The sequence below is a fragment of the Copadichromis virginalis genome, linkage group LG6 (assembly GCF_057382275.1).
Source record: "Copadichromis virginalis isolate Kocher_CV1m ecotype Utaka linkage group LG6, C_Virginalis_male_GT1.1, whole genome shotgun sequence".
Classification (NCBI taxonomy): domain Eukaryota; kingdom Metazoa; phylum Chordata; class Actinopteri; order Cichliformes; family Cichlidae; genus Copadichromis; species Copadichromis virginalis.
Genome location: NC_140623.1, coordinates 27,254,050 through 27,273,685, shown reverse-complemented (window position 1 = coordinate 27,273,685; position 19,636 = coordinate 27,254,050). Strand labels below are relative to the sequence as shown.

General features: G+C 40.6%; 3 protein-coding genes across 3 annotated transcripts; 2 read left to right on the top strand and 1 right to left on the bottom strand.

Annotated features, from left to right (window-relative positions):
- The first annotated feature begins 673 nt into the window (after window positions 1-673).
- Window positions 674-5,624, top strand: rnf11a (ring finger protein 11a). Its single transcript, XM_085459592.1, has 3 exons — window positions 674-1,104; window positions 2,720-2,892; window positions 3,943-5,624. Exons 1-3 carry the CDS (start codon window positions 988-990, stop codon window positions 4,112-4,114), a joined length of 462 nt encoding a protein of 153 aa, XP_085315718.1. The 5' UTR covers window positions 674-987; the 3' UTR covers window positions 4,115-5,624.
- Window positions 5,625-7,552: 1,928 nt separating this feature from the next.
- hmox1b (heme oxygenase 1b) lies at window positions 7,553-9,633 on the bottom strand. Its single transcript, XM_085459591.1, has 6 exons — window positions 9,552-9,633; window positions 9,352-9,408; window positions 8,904-9,015; window positions 8,591-8,806; window positions 8,218-8,490; window positions 7,553-8,072 (listed from the first exon to the last, which is right to left on the bottom strand). Exons 2-6 carry the CDS (start codon window positions 9,399-9,401, stop codon window positions 7,881-7,883), a joined length of 843 nt encoding a protein of 280 aa, XP_085315717.1. The 5' UTR covers window positions 9,402-9,408; window positions 9,552-9,633; the 3' UTR covers window positions 7,553-7,880.
- Window positions 9,634-11,182: 1,549 nt separating this feature from the next.
- hmgxb4b (HMG box domain containing 4b) lies at window positions 11,183-19,609 on the top strand. Its single transcript, XM_085459590.1, has 8 exons — window positions 11,183-11,378; window positions 11,984-12,124; window positions 14,407-14,446; window positions 14,749-14,855; window positions 15,782-15,838; window positions 15,936-16,307; window positions 17,087-17,209; window positions 18,218-19,609. The coding sequence occupies exons 2-8, from the start codon at window positions 11,984-11,986 to the stop codon at window positions 18,260-18,262; spliced, it is 885 nt and encodes a 294-aa protein (XP_085315716.1). The 5' UTR covers window positions 11,183-11,378; the 3' UTR covers window positions 18,263-19,609.
- The last annotated feature ends 27 nt before the right edge of the window (window positions 19,610-19,636 follow it).

Here is a 19,636-nt window from a genome sequence, read left to right as displayed (position 1 = left end):
CTGCTATCCTTCTGCTACAAATCACCCTGACAATCATCTTCACCTGCCCCACTCTGCCCATGCAATCTTCTTCACCTCTCCTGTGCACATACTGTCCACTGCTGGATGATCCCCCAGGTATCTCAACTACCTTCACTACCTCTGCTCCTTGCATGTTCACTTTTCCACCTGTTTTCTTATTCTTATTAGCACAAATGTATTCTGTCTGGCTTCAGCTGTTGTTCATTTCTCTTCTCTTCAATGTATATATCCACCTCTCCGGGCTCTCTTTCACTCGCTCCATACTGTCACTACAGATCATGTCGTGTGCAAACATCATAGTACACAGAGACTCCTGCCTGACCTCATCTGTCAGCATGTCCATCACCACTGTAACCAAGAAAGGGTTTAGATCACCGATGCAATCCCACCCTAACCTTAAGCTTTATCATCACTCCTACTGCACACCTTACCACTGTCCTCATCCATGTCCTGCACCACCCTCACATACTTTTCTGCCACTCTTGACTTCCTTATACAGTACCACAGCTCCGATCTTGGTATACTAACATATGCTTTCTGTAGATCCACAAAGACACAGTGCAACTCCTGATCTTGTCTATAATTCTCCATCAACACTTACAGCAAAGCTCGCATCTCAACTTTTAATTTGAAGCTTTTACCGGAAGTTTAATGTTTGATGTTTAGAAAACTTCCTGGTGATATAGTTCCGGCTCGTATTTCTTGTAAACATAGCGTACGGTCGGACACACAGAATTGTTCTCGCTGATACAGTTAAAATTTGTGTCGCCAGTTGTTATTAAAGCCACGGTATCGCTCAGTGTTGGGCGTTTATCGCGTCCGAACGAGCTGCAGCGCTTCTCCGTAAATAAGGCTCCCCGCCGAATGACAGCTGTCAGCTAAAAGCTAGCCAAGCTAACGTTTAGAGAGAGCGCCGAGTCTGTCAGCATTAGAAAGAAGTGACAGTCTCATGGTGGTCTCATTTCAATGGGGAACTGTCTATTTTCACAAGGTGCGGATGACCTGTCGCTGCTGAACGACTCCGAGGGAGGCAGTCTGCCCGGAGAGCCCCCGCCGCCATACCAAGAGCAGCCCGGGTCTCAGGTGAAATACAGCCCGGGGAGTCCAGAGCATGACAATTGAATCCCCCCACCCTCAAGTCTAATTAGTGGTGGAGGCTGTTATTGCTGTTATCTTAAATTTGGAAGCTGAAGTTTGTGCAGCGCAGCTTTCAGGATCAGATTGCACCATGCAGAAATTAAGCTTGAATAAAGTAAATACCACAGTCAAATTACTGCTACAAAATTTTAGAAACACAGTCATAATTTGTGTTCGGGTCTTATATTTTTTTGAAAAAAGGATAAAACATTGTGCAGTGTATACGCATAATTTGCAATGTGACAATCTTTATCTCGATCCTAAAACATTGGTTCCTTTATCTAGTTCATGTCATCAGCTTATTATCAAGAAAACCAGGAACGTCTTGCTGAGAGGTGACGGTACAAACCTTTGCACCACTTTGTCACGGAAATATAAGTCAGGCTGAAACTTGCCTAAATGTATTTAGGGCTTTTTAACATTTAACTTTATAAGCAAGTAAACATTTAAAAAAACAAAAAACAAAACCGATTTTTTGTGTTTGGCTCAACACAACCTGTCTCCTAATAGTGGACCTGAAAATCTAGAAATTATGCAAACACATTATAATGCTTGGAAATGTACACTCACTGAACACTTTATTAGGTACACCTTATTCGTACTGGGTTGGACTTACTTTTGCTTTCAGAACTGCCTTAAGTCTTTGTTGCATCCAGGTGCTGGAAACATTTCTCAGATATGTTGGTTCATATTGACATGATAGCATCACACAGTTGTTGCAGATTTGTCGGCTGCACATCCATGATGGGACTTGCCTGTCCCACCACATGTGGTGCTCTATTGGATTGAGATCTGATGACTGTGGAGGCCATGTGAGTACAGAGAACTTTTGATCAAGAAAGCAGTTTGAGATGAATTGAACTTTGAGGCAAATTCACTGAGGTCATTAAAGGATGGACCTGGTCAGTAACGATACTCAGATAGGCTGTGGTGTTTAAATTATGCCAAGGGCTCTGACATAGACAAGATATTGTGACCCAGAGAACTGTGGCTCAATGGATATTTTCTCTTTTTCAGACCATTCTCTGTAAGCCCTAGAGATGATTGTATGGGAAAATTTCAGTAGATCAGCAGTTTCTGAAGTGCTCAGACCTGCCTGTTACCAACAAATATGCCACATTCAAAGTAATGTGAAAGGCTGATTGAATATTTGCATTAATGAGCAGTTAAACAGGTGTATCTCATAAAGTGACTGGTGAGCGTATATGCACTTTTTGGCCCTCAAAATTGTAAAGATGGTTAGCTTGTAGTCCAGTAATCAGTGCTAGAGGGTTCATTTATTTAGATTGTACCTGTAGAGACAGAATCTGCTTTTGCTCAGTGTTTCAGTCTTGGACATTTAAAGTATAAGGAACTCTGATATACAGGTGTATCATATTTTAATTTAAATTTTTAATTTAATTTAAATGAAGATGAAGATTCAGGTAATTTAGAAACATATGAAAACACAAGGAAATAAATAAAATATCTTTATCTGGTCCCAGGTTTTCTGATGCCACTGGAAATATAAAATCACCCTTTCAAAGATGACACGAATTGTCTTCTTTTCATTTATTTCAAGGAGCGCACTCAGGCTGTGCCAGTGTACCATCCCACCCCAGGCGAGAGCCGTCTGGCCAGTCAGCTGACTGAGGAGGAGCAAGTCCGCATCGCACAGCGCATAGGACTCATCCAGCATCTTCCCAAAGGCATCTTTGATCCAGGCTCTGACGCCTCTGAGAAGAAAGTTAAAGAGTGAGTTTTAAATGGTGGCACTCTCATTTGTTTCAATTTACATATCGCTTTGATTCCCCCCTCCCCCATTTGATTTCCCCATTTGAACTGCAGTTACTAATAGTTTATTCAGAAATCTTTGAATAGTTCCACTGTCCAAGAACACAAAGCTTTCGCATCTTGATGCACGCTCAATCATCCAGGTAAGGAAATCCCAAAAAGTTGATTCTGTTCTTCTGGACGTAGCGTTTTCAGTGGGAGAAACATTTCGTCACTCATCTAAGGCTACGTCCACACTAGCCCGGATAGATTTGAGAACAGCGTCTGAAAACGCTCCGCGTCCACACTAGCGTTTTCAGTCATTTTCATAGAGTTGTGCGTCCACATTAAAACGGCCGAAAACACTTACATTCCAATTCAGCGCATGCGTGAAGCGCAAGAAGATTCGACCTGCCTCATTTCTCTCTGCCGCTTATTTACTTTCCGGCTCTTTGAAACGTTGCGGCAGAATGTTGAGGAAAAGCACTGAGTTTTTTAAATGGACTAACAATGAGGTGGAGTTGTTGCTGCGAGTAACACAAAAGGCTGTCAAAGTTCAGAGCAAAGCAGCAATCACAGCAATGTAAGATGGTGAAAAATATACCCTTAGGCCCCCTTCTCGATTCAGAGATGGTCTTTCCCTTTTCACATAAATGGCCTCCTTGACTCCTCTCACAAACTAGCATTCCTCCCTGTCCGGGATGTGTACATCCTCATCATTGAAAGAGAGGCCACTGGCCTGTAAGTGTAAATAGACTGCAGAGTCCTGGCCTGACGAGTTAGCTCTTCTGCGGGGACCAAGAATTGGGTCCCCTGGCACAAACAGAGTAATATAATATAAGTTGTTAAGTGCCAGGAGCATTGCTGTGATTTATACATTGGGGCAACAAAACAACCTCTGGCTAAGATGATGGCACAGCACAGAAGATGAGTTATCGTATGAGTTATTGATTGTATTTTGAGATGCTTTTTTTTTGTAATATATCAAAGTCTTCGGGTATTGGTAAATCTTTTCACTTTTTTCCCCTCCAGATGTGTCATCTGCATGTTGGATTTTGAATATGGCGACCCCATTCGGTTTTTGCCCTGCCTTCACATCTACCACGTGGACTGCATCGACCCATGGCTGATGCGTTCCTTCACCTGCCCCTCCTGCATGGAGCCCGTAGATGCAGCCCTGCTGTCTACTTACGAAACCAACTGAGCGGCCCCTGGTGGCTGCTTCTGCCTAAAAGTAATGCACCTTTTTAGCCAAAACTGTCATAGCTGTTCCAACAGATAGATGAGGGGATGTGGCATGATGCAGATGTTTGTTGGGTGCTTGTTAATACACACAAGTAAACAACTGTGTCCTACAGCACACTCTGTAGGCCTGAAATGCACCTAGTCAGACTTGGAAAGCATGCTTTGGCAGAAGGAAGATGTGCCAAATACAACGAATGAAGGAGCTGTACAAGTAGCAAAATATTACTGCACAGTAATTTCACTTTCATATGACTTACACTTATTTTTGCCTTTGTGTAATTTGCACCCTCTTTCAAGATGTGTGATGTGTAGCATGTTCTCTAAATGGAGGAAATGCATAATTGTTTTGATCAAGTGGGAATCATTGTCAGAATTTCCAGTGAACACATGAAGTGAAGTAACTGCACTCTCCAAGTAAACTTGTGATCTTGAATGTCACCTAAACACAATGCTCTCTACTGAAAAGCATACATCAGTATACATAAAACTTCACAAATCACACTTTCCTGAAGCTATGCCATGAGATAAAATGGTGTCATTTCAGCTTTTGAGCATATTTTGAAAATTACTCCAGTTTTATTTTAGCTGCTTTGACTATATGTGAATGTTTCTGTTGCTTTCCCACAATATGAATCCTCAGCTTTTGCTTTGCCTTAAGTTTGTGCTCTCAACCCGTAGTTTGTCCTTTACAGTCAATAACAAAGACACAATATACCGTGCAATCACCCTTAAAGCACCTTGAGATAAGATGTCTGTCACCTGATACTGTGTAGCTTGTAGATTTCGATAATGGTGTTTTTTCTATGTGTGTATGTTTGCATTTTATGGGTTGTTGGATAGAGATCGTCATGTCAAGCTAACATTGTGAGTTAACCCCCTCAGTTGTAAAATGTAATGTAGTTTCCGCTCCTTTTCTTGTTTGAAGCTTTTGGATTGTGCGCCGAATGCCTTCTAAATGAGCAAGTGATGCATTTCCAAAGCTTCCACGTCTGGTAATGGAATGTGATTTTTATGCTTTTGGTGTTGGACATGTGCTGTCAGTTATCGTTGCATAATGCACAAAGATGAGAAATGGCAAAAACAGAAGCTACAGCAGTAGAAAGGAATGTATCTTCAATGTAAAGCATGATTTCAGTTGTTACACATTGACGGTATGACTGTAAAAGGAAATTTGTGATTTACTGTGCACATACTGTGCCTTTTAAGGTTGAGGTAAGCCAATTTCCTGTGAAGTACAATCATTTATGACATTACTTTTGTTTTTCTTTAGTTGTCCTCTAGGAGGAGGCAGATACCAGCAATGTAGTGATTTGTGTCACGATGAAACAGGCCTAGGATGAAGCCAGAAATGTGATCTGGCTGCTGTTAACAATCAACAGTCATTCTGTCTTTTGATTTATGACTTGTGCTACAAGTGCACAGGTTTTAGGAAATCCATGAAACCACAATAAAAGTGGATACCAAATCTTATACAAGTGTGATGTTTTGTTTCTGCATTAAATATTGTATTGAAACACATTCTCAACCTCTCAGCTGGAGAGGGTAGTGGGTTAGAACTTAAGGAACAGACAAAACTAAATTTAATTTATCATGTTTTATATAAATCTTTAGATTCCTTAAGGAACAGAGCATGTATTTATCTCAAACACCATTGCATATGACTGCGTTATAGTCTTCTGTGTTTAACTGAGCACTAAAATAATTTATTTCCATAAATGACTGATTCGTATTGATAACAGTTAAGCCCACTGAGTATAGAAAGTGTGCAAGATGTTAAAACTTGATAGTTAATCCCTGAAGTGGATTGGCTGTCTACGCCTTTACATGAAAAGCTTCAAAGAATGTGTCATCACTGTCACAGCTCAGAATGAGTCAGCCCTCATTTCTTTGTGTTTTCTTAGAAAAACAGGAAATGCACAAACGTAACTGCAAATCAAGTACAGTCAGATAGAAAATGTCAGTACAATTATTATGAGCTTGGAAGTTAATATTGGTATGATCGCCTTTATTCTTTAACATAATCTGAACTCAAATATCTTGTCATTTCTCATAGTCTTCAGGAATAGTTCTCTAGGCTTCTTGAAGGATATTCAAAGCTCTTTTTTTTTTTGTATCTTAGCTGCCTGTTCAAAGGGATCCCACAGTACTTTAACAATGTTGAGGTCTGGTCTGTGGGGAGGCTAATCCAAAAGTGACAGTTCCACTGTGTATTTTTCTACATAGTGCGTTTGCATTGTTTTGCTGATTATAGTGCTGAAAAATGAAGCCGTTGGCAATTAGATGCTTTTCAGACAGTATTACAGCACTTTGCTGTGTTCATAAATTCATCAGTTTTCACAAGATCCTCAAAGCCTCTGGTTGAAATGTAGCCCCAAACCACGAAAGAGCGCCACTGATCACTCATCACTTCTTAAAACCTGATTGCTACTGATTGTCATTTCAGTTTTTGTGTACTTTGACATACCTCGGTCTTTTCACTTTGTTTTGCTTCCTTAGGAATGGCTTCTTCACAACCACCCTTTCACTGAGACCATTTCTAATGAGGCTATAGTGAGCAGCAGATGGATCAACTGAAATTCTAGATATATCTCTTATGCCCTATGTGAGGTCTGCTTGAGTTTCTTCCTGTTTTTTTAAGGACGTGGCATTTATTTGTTCATTTGCTGTAGATAGCTTTTTTTAATCACGCTATTTCTTCTTTTGTCTTCTTGTTTCCTCATATTGTTTATAGACACATTTCACACCATGCTGAGATACATCAAGCTTTTTTTAAGGAAATGGGAACAAATTGGTTTCTTTGTTAAGTTGTCTTTACATTTAGACACAAAACTGGTTTGTTAGTTAGTCACCTGTTTATGCTTGAATGATCCATGGATCAAAAAGAAACTATTTGTGTATGAAAACTGGACTGCAGCCAATGTCCAAAGAAAAATGCTGAAACACCTTTAGAAAGTCTAGAAATGTATGACTCAGGATCACTTTAAAAAAGACGATAATCGTTATCAGGCAAAATGATTTATGTTTTAAACAAACAGTTTAAACATATCACTTTGGGCTGAGTAAAACTGAAATAAGGTTTTTTTTTTTAGCTTGCAACATTTGTTAAGCAGATGTTAGTCTGATGGAGGCAAAAACACTTAAGCGTGCTGTGGGTGGCTTGCCAGCAAGTGAGTTTATTTAGTGTTTAAATCATATAAAAAGGACTTGCTCCCCGCATCCAGACTCTTGTATGACTAAGAGCCAAATGAACAGCAGGCATGTGGTTGGGTGCCAGAACATTAGTGGACATGTCCACCAGCTGGACCCTCAACATCAGCAGAGTAATGCTCATTACTAGAATGAACTTCATGATCACTGTACTAAAGCAGAAAATTTTCACGATACAGTACGACAGAGATATTTTCTTTCAGCAGAATATTTTATTAAAAGGTTCATATATATTTACAGTATTTAAAGCACACACATTGCACATTTTCAACCACAAGGGATATCAGTGCAACAGATTCAGAAACTATTACACTTATTGTACGTATGTGTGAGTGTGAATGGTTCCTATGGATAAATTACATGAATGTTACACAGTATTTTGTGATCTGTACATGTTTTTAAAATCTTACAGTTATAATCAGGTGGGGATTTTTCTGCTTTTAGGTTTACAGTACCAAAGCAAAGATTTCAAACCTCAACAGCAACACTTCATTTCACAGTATTTCTTGAGTTTCTTTTCATAAAGCGTACATTCCCACACTGACAGTAGCCAGAGCCACAAACAGTCCCAGGACCATCCTGAGCAGCGAGGAAGTGTAAATGTTTTCTGACATGTGGAGTGTGCTCGCCTTTACTGGCTTGGACTGTGTCATGGAGCTCTGCAGGTTGTTGTCAGAGACAGTCAGCATCTTCTGTAAATCTTCAAAGACCTGTAACACAAACAACAGAGCATCTATCAGCTGCTGTAGCTAAATATTAGTAAGTGTAAGATGGAGCTAATCTAAGGTTCAGCTGCCCTCTGAGTGGCACTTTTGCTTTACGATCTGTCCTTCCTAGATTATCACACCTCCTTACCTGAATGTTGAACTCAAAGGCCCTGACAGCCTCCTCCAGCACACCGTTCCTCTCCTCCTCTGTCAGCTCCACACTGTTCATTCGGCTGCGATAGAGCTGTTTGAACAGGTTGGGGCTGGACACCCCAGGGAAGGCAAAGAAGGACAGACCATCACCATTTTTCAGATCCATGGACTTCTGAGCGATCCGACCAAGAACCTGTCCCCCAGACAGGTCACCCAGATACCGGGTGTAAGCATGGGCAAGCAGGAATTCAGGGTTTTCTTTGCCAATCTAAAAAATGGTAATGGAGTTATCAAGAGTGTTAATTGACCATCACCTAGCAGAGATAGAAACATGCATGTGATTCATGGAAGGTTTAAATAAAACATACCTGTCTGAGCCTGTGGCTGTATCTTTTAGTGGCTGCAGGAATGACAATCTTCTCTCTCCAGTCCTGACCATAGAAGTATTCCAGATCTTTTTCAATGGACTTCAGCCTGGCCAGTTCAGCAGGAAAGTAAATAGGTGCGACGCTCGGATGGTCCGAGTTCCTGTCCAGCTCTTCCTCCAAAGCCTGGTAGATCTCATACAGCGAACACAGGAGGAGCTGAAGAAGAAGAGACACAAAGCCATTAAATCTTGGTATCGACCCCCACAAAAGTAAGATTATTTAAACAATTGTGCTGTCCTTTTTTTAATATTACCTTATATTGCGGAAGCGTGACCTTTCCCCTCTGGAAGCTCAGCATCAGTTCTGTGTTTTCTGCTCTAACGTGACTCTCCTTAGTCACTTTTTTTATTTGTTCAGACAAGTCCCTGAGAAAAGAAATTGATCACAATTAGAAGAGAAAGACAACATTTAATGTATTGCAGCTAAGATAAAGGCAGTGACACAAGGCTAAGAGCAGTAATCATTAGAAAACATGTAGGGCAAATATGTGCATCCAAAGTAAACTTCCATTATGATATTGTGATTAGAAATGTTTATGTAGCTCATAAGCTTCCCAAACATATTCTGCTACTTGAGATATGTGTTGGATGTCACAGAGCTGATTGAAAACTAAATCTATCCCCAGACATTAAAAGAAAAATGTGCATGGAGCGGAAAAGAAGATTTAGGTTCTTAATAAAATCACAGCAGCTCAGTCTAACCTGTCGGTCATCTGCTCTGCTGCTGTATGCGTCTTCTTCTCGGTTTCCATTGTGCCCCTGAAAAAACAGTAAAGGACAGTAAAGATGTCAGAAAGGTACTTTAACAGAGCATAAATCCTTTTCTGATATGGTGAGAACACTGTGGATATAAATCGACAAAAGGTTGTCAAATTTAAAGTATGATATCTCGTTTGACTCACCAGTAAGAATGAAGTCTGATCTGTGCCCTTAGTTTCTCTCTGGATGTCCAGTGCAGTTGTGTGCTCTGCTGGCTTTCACGCTTCTCTTTATACGATCCGCTTCAGTCTCCTCCTCCCACCACCAGCTCAACACAAACAGGAACTCAGCCTCAACAAAAAAAAAACTGGGCTAAACATGACACGGCAACATCAGCAACAATAGTAGGAGGGGACCAGGAGTTAACATGATACGGCAACTTTGAGGAAAACTGCTGAGGGAAGGACTACCAGAGTGTGAGGAGGGAGTTCCCTGGAAAACCAGGGGGGAGGGCTGAGCGCTAAACATGATGCTGCAACTTCAGATTCCAAAGTAGAGCCACACAGGGGAGGAGGAGCTGAGGCTAAGCATGACAGTGTGAGTTTGCAAAGCTGTGAGAGAGGAAGTGTTTAAACAGTGACTAATGCTGTGCATTTGATCAGAAACAAGAGCAGGTTTGTCATATTACACAAGTCTATCAACATTCAGTGACAAAGTGGAGGAGTATTTTTGACAAACAAGAGTAGATACTGTTCATTTAGTCCATGTAAACAATAGTAAAAAGCTACTGATATCATCTTTACACACAAAAGTTAAGCCCAAAACTTATTTGTGACTAGCCTGAAATAAAACAAAGCTTTTAAAATTATTTCTTCCACAATATGTCATTCATGAGTGACTGTGACTCTGAGCATTATATACAGATGTGATCAATTCATATGCTCTTGTAAACAGCCTCTACCCTTCTGGGAAGTCTTCATCCTTGATTGCCTAATAGTGCAAGTATCTAAAAGAGATTATAATCTGCAAAAATCTTCTGTCATCCACTAAAAGAGCGTCACTGCTTTTATCTTCATCCTATTGGACCCCTCCTAGAACTGTTACTCAGAAATCTTTTCATGGGGTTTTGCAATCTGCAACATTAAAAGAAGTCAGCAAAGTGTTCCCAATTTTAATTTTCCTCAGAAGCTGCTTGAAGGAGTAAAGGTCAGAGGTCTTGAACTACAGGAACAAAACTGGAACCACACTACTGTCCAACCTAGTTTAATTTGAGTTATTTATAGAGCCATCTTGAGGCAAAGGAAACAGAAAACCGCTTCACTCTGAGCAGCTCTTCCAGCGAAACAACTCCCAGCCTGTACGTGGTTGGCAGTATGCTTAAACCTTTGGTCTTTTATAAAGAACGATTATTATCATATATTCACTTTAAGTGAAAATAAGGTATGTTTGTCATATGGGTGTCTACATAGCTTTGACTATAAACTGTGCTTAGACGTTTTATGTAAAGGCCTAAATAAAAATGGCATTTAAAATACGTGACTACTTGAAATCAGTTGAGACAAAGCGATGAAAAAATACCGCTACATCTGTTTTTTGTCAAAAGGCCAAACGTTTCAATGCGTAATTATAACCTACATGGACAAAAAAATAACATAAAAAAGCACAACTCTATGTTATATATGATTTGAAAAATGTGCCACTAAACTGCAGACTGCCGTGCATCTGCTCAGCCATCTGCAGGTATAAAATCACAAAGCTTCACTCGGGCTTAACGTGACTCAGCACAGCGTAGTGACCGACAGAGAGGGCGGGCGCTAAACGTGAGTCAGCAGGCTTTGCTTCACACGTATACAGCTGAGCAGCACAGTGAGTTTACCACAGGAATGTCTGTGACAGAGCTGGCCCGAGATTTAGGAGCTTGTTAGAGGTCGTGTGCTTCATGTTACCGGACCAAAATCCGGCATTTTCCGGAATTAAGGATAGTTTTTAGTCAAACGTGGAAACAAAACGAAAGGAAGACAGACATCGATGTGAGACGTGTTTGAGATTGTTTTCTGCTCGGTCTTATCAGTTTGTATTTATTTTAGATTTAAAAAAAACCCACAAGCTTCGACAACCCCTGTTTTGGGCATAGTAGAAAGCCCACTGCTTAACTGCTATTATCACAAACATTAAATTAATGTTGAACCAGAGGACTTCAAAACAACTTGTTTTCCTCACTAGCTAGCACACATAACTAGCGTCTAGCTAGCACTAGCCTTAGATAATTTATTTGCCTTGCACAGTCAGCAGTCTGCTGAAGGTGAGCTATTCATTTACTCGCCCAGGTGAGAATGTTTTATCTTCAGCAATTTAGGCCCATAAACCTTAGAGAGACGGCGAGTCCCTGCTGAAACCTTTTATTAGCTGCTGCAACCTTTTATTAGCTTTATCCAGCCTTCATGTTTGGTCAGACTAAACTTCAGAGCATATTCCATCTAAAATCCTCGCAGTAAACAGAAAGTATATGAAGTGGTCATTAAATAAGCAGACTGTACATGCTCAACTTTATCTCACATTACTGTGTCATCATGCAACTTCACTGTACTTAGAGTTCCTGCTGTCTGAATCATTGATCTCTCTTCTGTTGGTCTAGATGGATGGTGAAGCAGAAATAGTGAGTGGATGCACCCACAGAGAAAACAAAAGGTCATACAAAGACTTTTTGATGGATGTTGAGGACCTGGAGGAAGCAGGATCAGATGCAGAGGAGCATAGCACCAAGATGCTTCACCAGGTGCACTATTCTGGGGATTTTTGAATCATGTTTCTGCACAGAGTTGCAGTGCAGTGTATATTCCATTGCAGGGACGCTGTCTTTTTAACATCTTTGAATTTTAACTGTGCTACATTTTGTGTACTTTTCTGGGCAGTCATGGCTCAAGAGTTGGCAGTTTGCCTTGTAATCGGAAGGTTGCCAGTTTGAGCCCCGGCTCCAACAGTCTCGGTCGTTGTGTCCTTCCATGGGCAAGACACTTCACCCGTTGCCTATTGGTGGTGGTCAGAGGGCCTGATGGCGCCAGTGTCCGGTAGCCTCGCCTCTGTCAGTGCGCCCCAGGGCAGCTGTGGCTACAATATACAGTGGGGCAAAAAAGTATTTAGTCAGCCACCGATTGTGCAAGTTCCCCCACTTAAAATGATGACAGAGGTCAGTAATTTGCACCAGAGGTACACTGCAACTGTGAGAGACAGAATGTGAAAAAAAAAAAAAAAATCCATGAATCCACATGGTAGGATTTGTAAAGAATTTATTCGTAAATCAGGGTGGAAAATAAGTATTTGGTCAATAACAAAAATACAACTCAATACTTTGTAACATAACCTTTGTTGGCAATAACAGAGGTCAAACGTTTACTATAGGTCTTTACCAGGTTTGCACACACAGTAGCTGGTATTTTGGCCCATTCCTCCATGCAGATCTTCTCGAGAGCAGTGATGTTTTGGGGCTGTCGCCGAGCAACACGGACTTTCAACTCCCGCCACAGATTTTCTATGGGGTTGAGGTCTGGAGACTGGCTAGGCCACTCCAGGACTTTCAAATGCTTCTTACGGAGGCTCTCCTTTGTTGCCCAGGCGGTGTGTTTTGGATCATTGTCATGTTGGAAGACCCAGCCTCGTTTCATCTTCAAAGTTCTCACTGATGGAAGGAGGTTTTGGCTCAAAATCTCACGATACATGGCCCCATTCATTCTGTCCTTAACACGATCAGTCGTCCTGTCCCCTTGGCAGAAAAACAGCCCCATAGCATGATGTTTCCACCCCCATGCTTCACAGTAGGTATGGTGTTCTTGGGATGCAACTCAGTATTCTTCTTCCTCCAAACACGACGAGTTGAGTTTATACCAAAAAGTTCTACTTTGGTTTCATCTGACCACATGACATTCTCCCAATCCTCTGCTGTATCATCCATGTGCTCTCTGGCAAACTTCAGACGGGCCTGGACATGCACTGGCTTCAGCAGCGGAACACGTCTGGCACTGCGGGATTTGATTCCCTGCCGTTGTAGTGTGTTACTGATGGTGACCTTTGTTACTTTGGTCCCAGCTCTCTGCAGGTCATTCACCAGGTCCCCCCGTGTGGTTCTGGGATCTTTGCTCACCGTTCTCATGATCATTTTGACCCCACGGGATGAGATCTTGCGTGGAGCCCCAGATCGAGGGAGATTATCAGTGGTCTTGTATGTCTTCCATTCCACAGTTGATTTTTTCACACCAAGCTGCTTGCCTATTGTAGATTCACTCTTCCCAGTCTGGTGCAGGTCTACAATACTTTTCCTGGTGTCCTTCGAAAGCTCTTTGGTCTTGGCCATGGCAGAGTTTGGAGTCTGACTGTTTGAGGCTGTGGACAGGTGTCTTTTATACAGATGATGAGTTCAAACAGGTGCCATTCATACAGGTAACGAGTGGGGGACAGAAAAGCTTCTTACAGAAGACGTTACAGGTCTGTGAGAGCCAGAGATTTTCCTTGTTTGAGGTGACCAAATACTTATTTTCCACCCTAATTTACGAATAAATTCTTTACAAATCCTACCATGTGAATTCATGGATATTTTTTTTTCACATTCTGTCTCTCACAGTTGAAGTGTACCTCTGGTGCAAATTACTGACCTCTGTCATCATTTTAAGTGGGGGAACTTGCACAATCGGTGGCTGACTAAATACTTTTTTGCCCCACTGTAGCTTGCCATCACCAGTGTGTGAATGGGTGGATGACTGAATGTAGTGTAAAGCGCTTTGGGGTCCATAGGGACTAAGTAAAGCGCTATACAAATGCAGACCATTTACTTTTAGATTTTTAGACTAATTACAGTTTGGTAATTGTTGTTTCAGTTAGTGCCTGGGCCCAAGCCTAGATAAATGGGGGGGGGGGGGGGGGGGGGGGAGCAGAAAGGGCATTGGGTATAAAATCTTTGCCAAATCAAACATACAGATCATCAATAATACTGACAGGACAGATCGGGTTAACAACAACCGCCTTCTAACGGGTTAAAAGTCATGTAAGTGCTTGTAATTTTTCCAGGAACAAAGTGGCTCCCTGAACAAGAACATACCACCTATTGGTAAGGCCTTAGCAGCTGTGTACATTACACTGTGATATGTTTGTTTCTGATGCAACTTTATTTGACATCTCTGTGTCTACAATGTCTAAGGTTGCAAAAGTAGGATATTTTATTTAACAAACGTTATTATTTATCAGAAATTCATTTATAGCATGTTAATGCACATAAAATCCTGATCATCACAGTATTTCATAAGGTGTTAAGAGTATAAAAATAACAAGGTGGAAATGTACACTTTTGGCTTAACCTGGGAATTAAATGTTAATGCATTTGTTTATGATTCTTCTGTCCCCTAATTGCAGGTAGTAGTGGTATAGACCACAAACCTCATGGAGCAGACGTCTCAGGCTTCCTCCATGAATATCCAGTCTGTGTGTCACAGGACAGATGGACAGTGAGAGGAGAAGAGGTGATAAAAGGGCTGTGCGATATGACCAAAATCTCATATCCCGATATAAGAATTCTATCGTCCCGATAACGATATAAATCACAAAAATATAAAATTTTTGTAAATTCTGTGAATCTCGGGCAGCTCGACTTGCGGGAAGTGTTTCCAGCTGCGCGTCATGTAGCTGGGGTCGAGTGTTTTAACCGATGCATGAAACTATACATTTTTAGACATAAGTTGTAACAGCCGCCGTTTTCTTTGTGAGTATTTAGACTTAGAGACTTAGAGCTTTTTATTGTCATTGTGCAGTTTCTTGCACAGTGAAATTGGGTAGCTGAACCACAAAGGTGCTAAAGTAAGAAGAAGAGAAACCAATATACAACGTGCTGCGGGGAACAGCCTGTTCTAACGTTTGAGTCTAAGGTTTATTTTTTAGCACCTGCCGGCTCTTTTTTTTACTTCTCATTCGTAAATATTTTGAAAAGTCTCAACAGGATCTTGAGCTTTATTGTGAAAGGTTTATGTGGAACATAAACAAGCGGACACGCGATGGTTTTACCGTCGTTGTTGCTAACGACAACGCATAAAAACAGGCGCTTGTCCGTCCTTAGTGTGGTTATATAAAATATAAGAGAAAGAGAGAACTTTAAGAAATTAATATAGCCACTACAGTGACCATTAAAACGATGAAAAAATATTGCCGTAAAGAGTTTATTTTTGCGACACCACGAAACAAACGATAGCGTAAAATGAAACGATAGACGTTTTTATATCGTTATCCGATATATATCGTTATATCGAACAGCCCTAACAGACACATCCAAATATTTTTCTTTTTACCCACCATGGTTAAATTTTTTTTTTTTTTTCAAATCTTTATCTATCAAAACAAAAAACAGGACTTTATCCTTTTACTTCTAACCTTGTGGCTACTTCTTTCTTTGTAGCGTATCCAAGAAAACTTGTTGCATCCATGTTTTAATGCAGAGGGAAACATTAGTCTGGTAATGTTTTGTAATTTATGATTTATAGCCAAGTACTCTATATCTCCCAATCTCACATTTAATCATTACGTTTTGTATTCCTTTCGTTTTCTTTCAGAGGAGTCCAGGTCCCATGATGGAGTACTTGGTGTATCTTAATAGCCAGCATTATGGGGCAGATTGTCCCAGTAACGGACCTGCCAGCCCCTCTGTCTCTCCAGTAGGCAACTGGCCTCGTCACTCTACACCCATTCCTAGTTCACTGACAGCTATTTCTACTACTGTTAGCTCCACGATGACTAGCTTCATGACTGATTCATGTAGTCCCATTGGTTTTATATGTGGTGTCACTACTTCAGCCACAGACCCTCTAATGTCCACCCCCAAGAGTCTCTGCTGCTCTGACCAGGATCCTGCCAGTGCTGCAGCTTACCTTCACCTCCTGGGAGAATCGTTATCCCTGATTGGACACCATCTCCAGGAGACAGATGTGAGTAGATTCAATTAAAAAAAATCTTTTTATAAGACACTTAATGTCGTTTGTTCATCTCTCACATGTATTCTTCATCTTGCTTGTATAAATTCAGAAATAAGGGGTAATAGTGGTCCCAGAACCAGAACTACTTTATATCTTTGCTAATCAGAAGTAAACATAGAAGAGATTTTGATCTTAAACAGATACTGTGAAGGCCTCGATAGTTGGAGTGTATCCCAAGATAGTTGGTGGGAGTTGAAACATTATACAGTCCTACAACGTGGTGCTTTCTTTATCTTTTTCTGTCTATATTCCAAACTGGTTCACAGAGGCCTGTTTTCACAAAGCGAGTTTAACATAGCCAAGCTATCTTTCCCTTATCTAGATTAACTTGTTTTAACATTGGCAATCAGGATAAACGGTCACATGAGGCTGGTTATCAACTTGTTACGCTAACCTAGGGTGAAAAATGTTGGCAGTCTCTAACCAGTCACTATTATAGATAAGTGTACTGTCAGCAGAGTGACTCATTTTACAAAGGAAGATGAAACAATAGTGTGCGAAAAAATATCAAGAGGTTAAACTGACTGAAAAGCAATAAAGCTGCTACAGACGAAGCTGTGTGTGTGTGTGTGTGTGTGTGTGTGTGTGTGTGTGTGTGTGTGTGTGTGTGGGGGGTGGTCATGTAGTATTAAAAGTTTGCTCATTACACGGTTTTATCAAGACTACTGGAAAGCATGCAACTTATTCATTGCACTATAGGGTGATACAGGGCTCTCTGTGCATCTCTGCAGAAAATGGTGTGCATGTCGAGTAGTTTGTCTCTACTCTTGGACTCTCTATTGTGTGCTATGGCTCCACTTACCGGCCTCACTATGCACATACCAGAGCTGAGGAGCTGCACACAACACACACTGGTAAGCATTGCTGCCAATTTATGGTGCATACACATCATATCCTTTACATGTTGTTATGTGTACATGCTTTCACCTTGGTGAAATTATTGTAGTGAACTTCCAGTATATTGTTTGTTAAAGGAAAAACGCCTGCAGATTTATGCTTTACTTTGTTGACACAATGCCGCTGTTATGAATGAAACTTGTGGTATTGACAAAGTCCAATAACTGTAGCGGTACTTATCCTGTCAGTGTTTATTGTTCAGCATTGATTTATTTGTTGTTCCACTAATCAAAGCTGCTGTCAAAATGTACTGTTTGTACAAAATGTACTGTTTGTTTGGGTGGCTGTAGCTCAGGTGGCAGAGCAGGTCAGCCACTAATCAGAAGGTCGGTGGTTCGATCCCAGGCTGCCTCCTCGCTGCATGCCAAATATCCTTGGGCAAGATACTAACCCCGTGTTTGCCTACTGGTGGTGGTCAGAGGGCCCGGTGGCGCCAGTGTCCGGCAGCCTCGCCTCTGTCAGTGCGCCCCAGGGCAGCTGTGGCTACAATGTAGCTTGCCATCGCCAGTGTGTGAATGTGTGTGTGAATGGGTGAATGACTGAATGTAGTGTAAAGCGCTTTGGGGTCCTTAGGGACTAGAAAAGCGCTATACAAATGCAGGCCATTTACCATAATACCTATTCTAAACATCTCGAATTTGCACCTAACAAATGCCATTTAAGCCAAAGAGAAATATTTATCCAGGAGAGATTTAATCAAAAAAGGGAAAAACTCATTTCAAAAGGTTAAAAATAATACCAAGGAATAAAACGCAAATGTTTACAAACAACTGAAGCTACAGTGTAAACATCGTAACCCATTCCATAGACTCAACAAAACTAAACAAGTTTGTGGTAATTTTATTGTTTTATTTGGACATGTGCTCCTAAATGCACTTTATTATTATATCGTTGCAATCAGCATTTTTGCTTCCTCTTTCCTTGATTTTCTTTCCTTTGTGAATGCTTTTCTTGTTTGTTTAAAGGCCTCCACCTTGGATAACATTGCGTATGTGATGCCTGGCCTGTGAGTAAAAGGAGACCCCTACTGGCTCTACACAGCAATGATAACCTGAAAAACATTTTTCTGGTAGTTGATACTTGAAAAGTAAGAGTTTTGTGTTATGAGAATTTGCCTGCACTTTGAACTTTGAAGTGAACTTTTTTCAGAAGGACATTTTTTTTGTTAATTACATATGTTAATTATGTTTAAAATGCAAATTAAATGCCTTGCATTAACTATTTGATTAGATAAGATTTTTGAACACTCTGCTTTTTAAATTAAATGAATAGTGATAGAGATGTCTTGTGTACTTGGAAAACATTAGAAGTAGTGGGTAATTCACAGTAGAGATCAGGCATCACATATTTACATTTGCCTGGTAACTCAATAATAAATGTACATGAATACCATCTTATGTTTTGTTTGTACAGAATGGGTATGTATAGTCAACTTAAATATTCTTACAAAATGTTCTTGATGAGATGAGAAAAAGCTGGTTTCTTGAACATGACAATGAATTCATTGTACTCGGATGTCATCCACAGTCACCAGGTCAGTAGTCAATTCAGTAGCCACATCCTGGATGTGCAGCCAACAAATCTGCAGCAGCTGTACAATGCGATCATATCAATATCGACCAGAAACTATGAGAAATATTTCCAGCAACTTGTTGACACTTTGCCATGCAGAACCAAGGCAAGGGGATCCAGCCAAGTACTAGCAAGTGGGAATACAAGAAAATATTTGAGGATGAAGCTGTGGGGATGTGTGCAAATCTGTAAATATTACCCAGCTACTTTAATCACAGCCATGAATATATGCTGAAAGAGCAATTTTCTTGTTTTGCAAATTACTGAAAACAGGTTAACATTTGAATCCTTAATGACTAAGTGTTAGTGACATTAATCAAGAGGTCTGTTTGTAATTACTTTGATGTTGAAATGAAACTTAACAGCTCTTACTCATATGGAAGGCCATGAAGACTTGAAGTTTTATGCTTCATGATTCCGTAGGAAGAAAAGTTATTTTATTATTTTATTTTAAATTTTCCATTCGTGTAACACACAAAAGAAGCAGAATAATGTTCCTCTTGCATTTATTCTGTCTTTACATTGTAACTTTGTTTGTCTGTGACAAGCCTTCATGCTTTCATTTCTTTCTGGTTATGACAGCAACATATTTACAGACCTGGTTGACCAGGTAATATCCTTAGCAACTGCAAACCATGAAGGACACCTCCTTTAACAGATCTCTATGAGTTTTGACATATCATAGGTGTGGTAGTTAAAACTATCTTGGAACGATTCCCAGTGGCAGCTGGTTATACTGCCTCCACCCCAGGTTGGAATGCTTAGCAACCTACAAACTGAGAAACCTGTTGTATCAAAAAATATATTTACGA